The 8,881-nt window shown below is 43.0% G+C and overlaps 1 protein-coding gene across 1 annotated transcript in view; it reads right to left on the bottom strand.

Moving 5' to 3' along the window:
* Positions 1–6,374: 6,374 nt before the first annotated feature.
* The window catches only part of TRPC5 (transient receptor potential cation channel subfamily C member 5), an 86,343-nt gene continuing 83,836 nt past the window's right edge, over positions 6,375–8,881 (bottom strand). Inside the window, exons 10-11 of the mRNA XM_065729791.1 lie at positions 7,633–7,722; positions 6,375–7,109 (exon numbers count right to left, since the gene is read on the bottom strand). Coding sequence (XP_065585863.1) covers positions 6,375–7,109; positions 7,633–7,722 — 825 coding nt within the window. The remainder of the gene's footprint in view (positions 7,110–7,632; positions 7,723–8,881) is intronic.

Raw genomic sequence — 8,881 nt, 5'->3', positions numbered from 1 at the left:
TGCTCTGCCCTCTCCATCTTCCCCCTCTCTTGGGGTGGCTGCAGCCACCTCATGGGCAAATGCTGAGGTCCTGCTCTGTCTCTACTAAATACCCCAAATTCTGTCAGCATCTAAAAGCTCTGTGGCCTGGAAAAGGCCATTTGATTTTTTTATCAGAATTAAACAGAAGAAGAAAAACCTCACCTTTTTTATCCCATGAAATAAAATGGCATCTTCAAATACAATCTGCTATGAAGCTGTTTCTGTGATAGCTTTTCCATGAAGATTTAATTTCATATTAAAACTGGATTGCTAAAAAAAAAAAAAAAACAACACAAAAACCACAAAAAACCCACAACTGTTTCCAAAGTAAGCCCAATTCCCCAGAGCTTCCTGAATAGAAAACTGAGTACTTACACATCTGCAACCACCCTTTGCTTCTCAAGGATCCCTACCCCTCTAGTTTCCAGACCCACCTTATAAACGCGTTCTGTAGTTTTAAAATAAAACTGTACAATACCTCAAAAATAGCTACACCAAAAAGTGCCCCTTTGCTCAAAAACAACTATTTATAGTCAAAAGGCATTTCATTCTGTTGGCAGGAGGTATCACAGTGTTCTGTTAGCTCACGTGCTGATGGCCAGCTCCTGGACCGATCGCATCTCATTCTAAGTGCATTTCTTCTGGCTTAGAGTTACTGCTGATGGAAATGCTTTAAATGGGAGGGGAAGCAATCCCCAGAGAAACAAGCCATGCTGAAGGAGGCCAGGCCAGCCAGCAGGATGGGCAGTGCTGTTGTCCATAGTTGGTGAGCTAGACTGAGAAGGGTCTCTATGTAAAGAAAGAATGGAGTGGTCACGTTGGCCTCGCAATAGTGGGTGATGTGAGATAGGTGGGGGTTTCCATTGTTGGTTCTGGGTTTTGCTTTGCATGCCTTAGAAAAGCAGAGCAGGTAAAAGTATTTCCCTGAAACATAATGCACTGTCAGACATTCAAAAGATGCTTCTGCCTTTTAAACACCTTTCTCTTAGATAAAGTATATTCTCTTTCTAAGAGTTGTTCTTGATCATCAGTTTACTCCAGAGCAGCAGATATTCTGGGTGGAGGTATTTATGTGAATAACATATAAATGACTTGTTTGTACAAATGTAATGGTCTGAAACGGGGAAAGCGGTGCGAAAATTAAATGGAATTGAATTATAAATGGTTTGAAAATACATTAATGTGGGCAGCCCAGAGTGCCTCCCACCGCCTGCAGAAACTCAGCCAGGGATTGATTTTATGCTTGTGAAGTTTCAAGTTACACATTCCCTGAAAACTGCAGATTATTTTGGTGACACTTTATTTTAGATGCTACTCTAGTGGGTTGATTTACTATTCACTGTAGTCTCACTGATTCCAATTAATTTTGCCTTTGCATGAATGGAGTCACTGATGCTTCTGGCACACCTGGGCTGGCGCAGCTGAGCTGCTGCCTCAAGACAGCTCAGGGAGCTGCTCTGGAGGGGGAGAGCTCCTTTCAGTGCATCCACCACAGTGCATGCAAGGCAGCTGCATGGGGCTGTTGGGTAAGTAACAGTTTTTCTTAGTTCTGGGCAGCCTTGGTGGTGTGGATGGCTTTAATTTTAATTTTAATTTTTCACTTTTCCGTTCTGGTTGTCTGTGGAATTGTTGGAATTGTAATGGGGCTGGGAGGGTGATGCTGCTGTTTTGGAAGACAGCCTTGAAGGCTGTGCTTGGTCTTCCCCTGGCCTGTGGGATACTTGCATGCTGTGTTGCAAACTGGCTAAGGGAGAACTCAGCCAAAAACGGAACCTTTTCCTGTTGTATTTATGTATTTCTGAGGGAATTTGGCCTTTAGAAAAGGAAAGGAAAAAAATAAAAGCAAGACTGAGAAGCACCAAGTGGAGGGGGACCTATTCTGAATGGCAGGAGAGAGCTGGTGCTCACCTGGCTTTCTGACTTGGTGAAACAGCCCTGCAGTAGATGGGATCCCTGCTTATGCTATCAGTTTTCCAAAGTGGAGGTTCCCTCGTGCTCCTGGGAGAGCTCCTCAGAACACCTGCTATGCCCTTACTGCACATCAAACTTGAGAGCTCCTCTAACGCAAAAGAAATACATTTATGTGACATTTTCCTGTAGCTCAATTTCTGTTCCTTCTGTGCGCACAAAAACAGAGCTGGGCTGACTGTGGAACCTCCCCATGCCTGGGAGTTTGCTGTGATAACCAGTTTTAACCTATTTAAAGGGTAAGGTTTTATATAGAAATATATTTATTTAAGTACTTACAGTGGCAGCTTGTTTAAAAATTGTTAAATGTATCACTAGAAAAAGGATGAAACACAAGTACAGTAAGGTGACCTTCCACGTGAGACATGTCACAAAAGGAAGGAAATTAGGTGAGGCTCCGAGGTGTGCTGCTCCTGCTCTCTGCCTACTACAGAAGTGCCCTAAATTACCTTGATGGGAAATCATGCTTGTTTTCTACATGGGAAACTATTGTAACAGACATAGTGAGATCCTAACCCGAATTAGTCATCAGAAAATAGAAGTACGTATCACTGCTGTGAGCACTGACTGGTTACTGTATATAGCGCCTTTAATTTGAAGATCTGAAAGTGCTTATAAATAATGAACTAACCCCCCTGTGAGGTAGGTAAGTAGTATTATCCCTATTTTACAGATGGGGAAACTGAGGCATTAGAGAGGCTGTGTGACTTGCCCAAGGTCACTGTTGTCAATGGCAGAGCTGGGAACAGACCTCAAGTCCTGCTGTCTAGTCCTGTGCTCTGTCACTGTGCTTGGTGCTTCAGTAGGGACCACATATACAAATAGTTCACTATTTACATATATACCAGTACATGAATAATATACAAATACAATTATCCAAATAATCTGCAGAGGCATGACTTAATTTCTTATTTCTAAAACAACTTCAGTCTCTGACCTGAGTACAGTGCATCCTAGCTCTGTGACAGTCTGTCTGGGGGTTTGACCGCCTACTGGGGATGGTTTGTAGGTGTGCAAAGCCAGGTGAAAATGGTGTCAGGAACAGTAGGTGAGAAATAAAGCTACTCCGAAGAGCAGGAAAGCTAAAGGTAGGCCAAATGACTAAGACCTATGTGATTCCAAATTCCTAGCTTATGTATGATGATTGTTGTTGGAGCACACAGAACAGAGGCCAGGCACGGGCCAGCTGTGCACTCTGAGACAGGGAAGAGGTTAACTCCTCACAGAAGATGCTTGGTGTCCCATAAGCTCCTACCCCAGCTGCTTGCAAACAGCAGAGAGATGCTTCAACCATTCCTCCAAAGGGAAGAGTAAGAAAATGGAAAAATGTAAGTAGAATCCCCAGTAGTCTGACTGCAAGTGATTTTAAAAAGGAAAAACAAGGCTGGGATCAATCAAACATTTTTTCACAAGATCTTTCAGTTTCTTCCCCTGACGTTCCTCCTTGTAATAATAATTCACTAGCTGCTATAAAGCCTATTGCTACAAAAGGGGATGCATAGATGCAGTCAAACAATTTGGCCTTTTAGGGAGACCAGACTGACAATTCTGCAGTCTTGGACACGTGTATTCATCACTTAGCCAAAGCAAAGAATTGTGTTTGGTGTGAAAGTCAGCTCGAACTAGTTTGAAGCTGGGAAATATCTGAGTCATGAAACAAATCCTCCAGGAGCTGCAGCCCAGCAGCCCCGTGATGTTCCTCTCCTTTTCAGCAGAACACTATCAAGAGATTATTGCAGTGCTTTATCCATCATGCCATTACAATGTGGCAGCTCCTACCCCTGCCCTTTCAGGACACAGCAGGAGGACATGACTCACACAGTTTGCACAGAAGGGATTTGCATCACCTTCAGTCGCTTCTATATTTTTGAGGGGCATTGCTGCAGAGTTATTTGCATTTCATTTTGAGGTCTGTACCTGTTAATGCAGGGCTGAATTTGAACGACACCATTTAGTCAGAGCCAGCTCCAGTGCGCTTGTAGAAAACGTAAAAGCCCTTCTGCTGTCTGAGGATGTGAGCCCTGCATCTGCCCCAGCCTCCAACTCAGCTGACTTCATCTGCACAGCTGAACTGGAGTGGTTTGCACTCCCACCTGTTATAGTGGTAACGTAACCATGCGCTGCATAGAGTTCATAAGCTGCAGTATGCTTAGGTGAGGCATGAAATAGCTCAGACCTTTCCCCTTACTCCCTGCTGCAGCTCTTGGTAATGCTCATGCTTCCAAAAATACACTAAATTGGATTTATGAAACTGTGGGTTCTTGTTGCGGGCTGCTTTGAGAACTGTGTTCAGCTGCTTCTAACTGCAGCTCTCACCTAGGTGGGTTTGCATCCTAAAAGATGAATTGCTGGATTTTTCTCATTGAGTTGATCAGCAAACTGCTTCTGACCCCTAAGACTTTGCAAGTCTCCTTGTAACACTTTGCTCAGCCTTACAGGAAGAGAAGATGCAGTTCTCAAAGACTACTATGACCCCACAGTAAGCATGAAAGCCTGAAGTCAGTTCATACCAAAGTGCTCCTCATTCTCCCTTACCTAGGGCAGCTCGAGGTTCCATCCTTTGGGTTGCATGCTGGTAACAAGGCTGATGGAATTTATAGACAAAGAAAACAGAACATTTTCAAGTTGCTGCTCGTGTCTGCTCCTTTTTCTTGATGCCATTGCTGGCCTAAAACTCTGCTTTCCACCTTGAGCCCTGCGTTCAGAGCCTCCCATGAGCATGTTGGCAGCTGTGAGTCTGCTACAGGAGCTGTTTACATCTGTATCTGCACTGCAGCATGTCCGTTTTGGCCTTCAAGTTGTGCTCTACAGGTGTCCTCAGCAAAGCTATGGTTTTCCTTAACAGTTGGAGAGAGCTGGGTGTCCCCATATCTCATCTATGCAGGACTGCACTGCCTCTGCAGAGGTGATTTTTGGCAGTACCCTTCAGGACGTGCTCCAGCCCACATAACCTGTCCTGGGAATAAAGCCTTCAGCCTGACAAAGCCATGGTGTAAGGCCCGACCCTTTCTCAGCTCCTAGTCAGCACTGCCTTCTTCCAGGCAAGCAGCCAACTATCAGCAGCTCTGAAGCAGTATTGAGTGCCAATCATCTCTGTATCTCAGCAACACCACAGAAAGTTCAAGTATCACATTGTGAAAAATCATTGTGTCAACCATTTTCCTCTTGATAGGGCATCTTCTCCCCTTTTTTATGCTCCTTAGAATAAAGGCAATAATGGGAATGTCTGGACAGAGCCTAGCAGAAATGGAGGGGAAGATGAAACAGCTGAAAAAACAGTACCAGAACAATAATATTTCCTCCCGTGCTCCATTTTGTTGCACCTTGCTTAGAAAAGTGACTGCAGAGGCTTTCCAGGGTGCAAGATGCACTCAGGGACTGCTCACACTTCAGTTGCTTTTCAGGAATGCAGCTCACAGACCCAGGGAGCTCACTGCTGTACAGCAGGTGGATGGCTTCTGCCTGAAGCATGACACTGGCTAGGCAGGCAGCAGAAAGCGCCTGCGGCGGTGGAAATAAGATCAGGAATTTCAAAAGCAGATGCAACTCAGTGTAAGGGTGAGGTTTAGGGCTGGGTTTTGGTTTACTGTTAGTGATATAAGAACCACACTGAGGTTTCTGTCTCAGGCAGCCACAGGTGGTTTGGGATCATTCGTCAATGCAAAAGTGGTAGCAAGGCCAGGTGCTGGCCTCCAGTGCCTGACCTCCCAGTGAGGCATTCTGCTCTCTACCAGACCAGGGAACTTCTTCATGGCAGTTAGGTAAATGAGCAAATCATAACGTGTTCCAGTTGCGTGATCAGCTGTGTGTCTCTTACTCAGTAACAATTCACAATAGGAATACAGTGACCTGAAAAACACGCTACTGAAAGAATTAGAGGTTGTATTGCTTAAAGAAAACAAAAAGCCAGTTATAACCTGAAACTTGCTAAAAAGATTTTTAAGTATGATTCTCAGCCTCCTGCTAAGCCACTGCTCACCAGCTGGATGTGCTGATGCAGAGCTCAAGCAGGATGAGAGCTGATCACATCAGACAGCAGCAGTCATAACCCAGCAGTGCTGGGATGATGAGGAGAGCACTGAAGAAATCCTCTACTCTGCCACAGGTGTAACTGAGCTATGTGAGATTCAAAGACTGACTGCATCCAGGAGTCCTGTGGATAACAGTGACTTTATGAATGGTGAAACCTTCCATTCAGTTTTTTGTGAAGGTAAAAGAAAAAAAAAATCATAAAAGGTGCAGCTGGCTATAAAATAGGCCAACTAAGCAGTTTTACATTTGTTTTATCCTGTGGACAGAAAGGAATTTATAATGCTGAATCGGGTGAGAGCAAACAATGACAAATAATGAACTAAGTTTTCTAGCAGGTGTTAAGATAGCCTTACTTATAGCCGCGTTGTAACATGGTCCTCTTGCCCATCTTTCCACTGGTTTATAAACAAGTCACAAGCCTCTCCCCATGAATCAAACACATCCTCTGATGAGTCTAAAAGTTTAGAATTAGAGGAACAAATACTGGAAGCACAGTGAAGGGAGCTGGTACAAACCACAGGGCACTCCTTGCTCTGTCCTGTAAGTCTTGTGTTCCCACTGTAGTCTACCTCATTGAGGTTAATTTCACTTTTGGAACAGTTATCTTCCCTCTCTTTATCAATCTGAGAATATTTAATGTCTTTCCACATATAGTGTGGCTGAATAATTCCATCTGAAATAGTGTACATGGGTTCTGAATTTGCTTCAGGTACATGTCCATTCATCTTGGAGAACAGCAGCCCCAGTCTCTTAAAGGACTCTTTTTTGGAGCTGGAAAGTCTCTGAACTCTATTTCCATTTCGGATGAAGGAGCGCTTACTGATCCCATTGCTTTTTGGCTTCTCTTCCACCATATCAATCCCAGACATAGTTTTAATTAGCGCAGATACATTGAAGTCCTTTTTTTTGTTGGCTACATTGAAAGACACACTCTTGGCTTTGGGTTTTTCTGCAGCACTGTCCTCATTTGTTTCATCCTTTTGGGACACCTCTGTGCTGCTGGTAGAATAACTTCTCCTCTGGGGCTTCCTATTTCCCAGCAGGTCAAGGACTTCATAGCGAAAACTTGAGATGTCCTGTTTTAACTCCTAGGGTAAGAGGAAAAATGAGGTATGCTCAGCAGCATTATCTGTGAGGTGAAAGGGTGACCACGTTCTCTTGGGAGGATTGGTCAGAGGTATGTAAAGGGCTGATACCAAATCATGCTTACAAGAATGCCACGTAAATCTTTAGTAGATGACATGGCAAGAAAAAAAACCAAAACATATTGTTAATCCTGAGAATGCAAGAATTTTTTAGTTGGCCCAACTTCAACTTTGTTTACAGGTGTTCTCTGTATCCATTAATCCAGCCTCAGTCTGGGATTAGAAGTGCAGTGTTCAGAACCTTTGTTTACATATGGTATTGTGTATTAAAATCTGTGGAAGTGACCATATGAGAAGACACTTGAATGAGGAGCATTTTCTGCTCAAAAGAAAACCATATGCACACCATATATACATTCCCAGTGCCAGTAGTGGCTGTATTTCCATGTTTTTCCCAAGTTAGTGGGAGCTCTTCAAGTGGCTACTCAAATTAACAGAATATGATTGTTAATGAGAGAAAAGTTACCTTGAAATTTTCTTCAGTTAAGCCTTCATTGGTTTTGGAAGTTCTTATCATTGCTGCAACATATCTTTTTACAAGATTCCTAATCACTTCCTGAAATAAGAAACAACACAAATGATTCAAACTCCAGCTCTGAGTAAATTTCATTCTTACTGTACTTCAGTGCACTCTTACTGACAATGCTTCTCCCATTTTTGCTCTCTTAAAATGAACTTTTAAAAACTCACCATTAGAGGCACTCATACTTTTCATCTTGAAAGCTCAGCTATTAAATATTTTGTACTTTTCTAATTGTAAAAGTTGTTGAGCAAAATATTCTTGATTATCTTAAACATCTTTGAAGTATTTAAATTCCTTCACTGCAGTTTTTAATCTCAGATACTGAAAGGTTGAGGTTACCAGTCTCACGTATACTGTGGAGCTAAGCTTGCCATTTAAAGATTGCTCATTAAATACTGGGAAGATGGTATGTCATCAACAAATAACCTGAAGCAGTCCATGGGGCAGTGTTAACCCCCAGCTACCTGGGTCTTCTCTGATGGTGGATTTAAGAACTCCTTACAAAGCTGCTGCAGCATCCATGGTCAGTTCTGAAGTACTGAGTTGTGCTTTTGGTGACTTCTCGAAAGGCTCTCACTCCTCAGTGTTCCTTGAGATGCTTGCTACAGTCCAGATCTTTGTAGGATGAAATCCATTTTGCTCTGTGTGTACCTCCTTGCTGGCTTGACATAAGCAGGTGGTTATTTAAAGCTTCTATGGTTATCTGTTATACACAGCAGCTGATCTCTGTACATAGGACACTACCCCAAACCTTTCCTTTGTTTTCTCCATTCCATAAGTAGTGATAAGAAGTCTGAGTACCACACCAAGCATTAAGGTGTTCTGTACCAAGGCTTTACTGAGCAGTGTTTTAAGAAATCCCTGTACCTGTGAGCTGTGCTATAAAGCCAGAAAGCACCAACTGTACGTTACCAAAAGTGATCATTTTAAACAACTCCAGATTCAAAGGCTCCTCAGAAAACAGAAGACATCTTAAGACATCTTAAGTAAGACGAATTAGGTATGGCTTTCAACAGCATAGCCTGATGTACCACCTAACATTTAGGAGACTTTGTTTTGTTCTTCCAGCATGCTGGCATAATGATTACATTGAGTTCAAGTACTGAAGCTGGTGTTTTTCAGTTTCATCCTTTTGTATGCTGAATTTAATGAACTCTTGATAACGAGCAGGCTGAGAAGATACAGAAACAGC

This window comes from Cyrtonyx montezumae, unplaced genomic scaffold (assembly GCF_038088225.1).
Source record: "Cyrtonyx montezumae isolate F1298 unplaced genomic scaffold, pur_monq_1.0 scaffold_11, whole genome shotgun sequence".
Lineage (NCBI taxonomy): Eukaryota > Metazoa > Chordata > Aves > Galliformes > Odontophoridae > Cyrtonyx > Cyrtonyx montezumae.
This window is presented reverse-complemented; position numbering and strand designations above follow the sequence as displayed.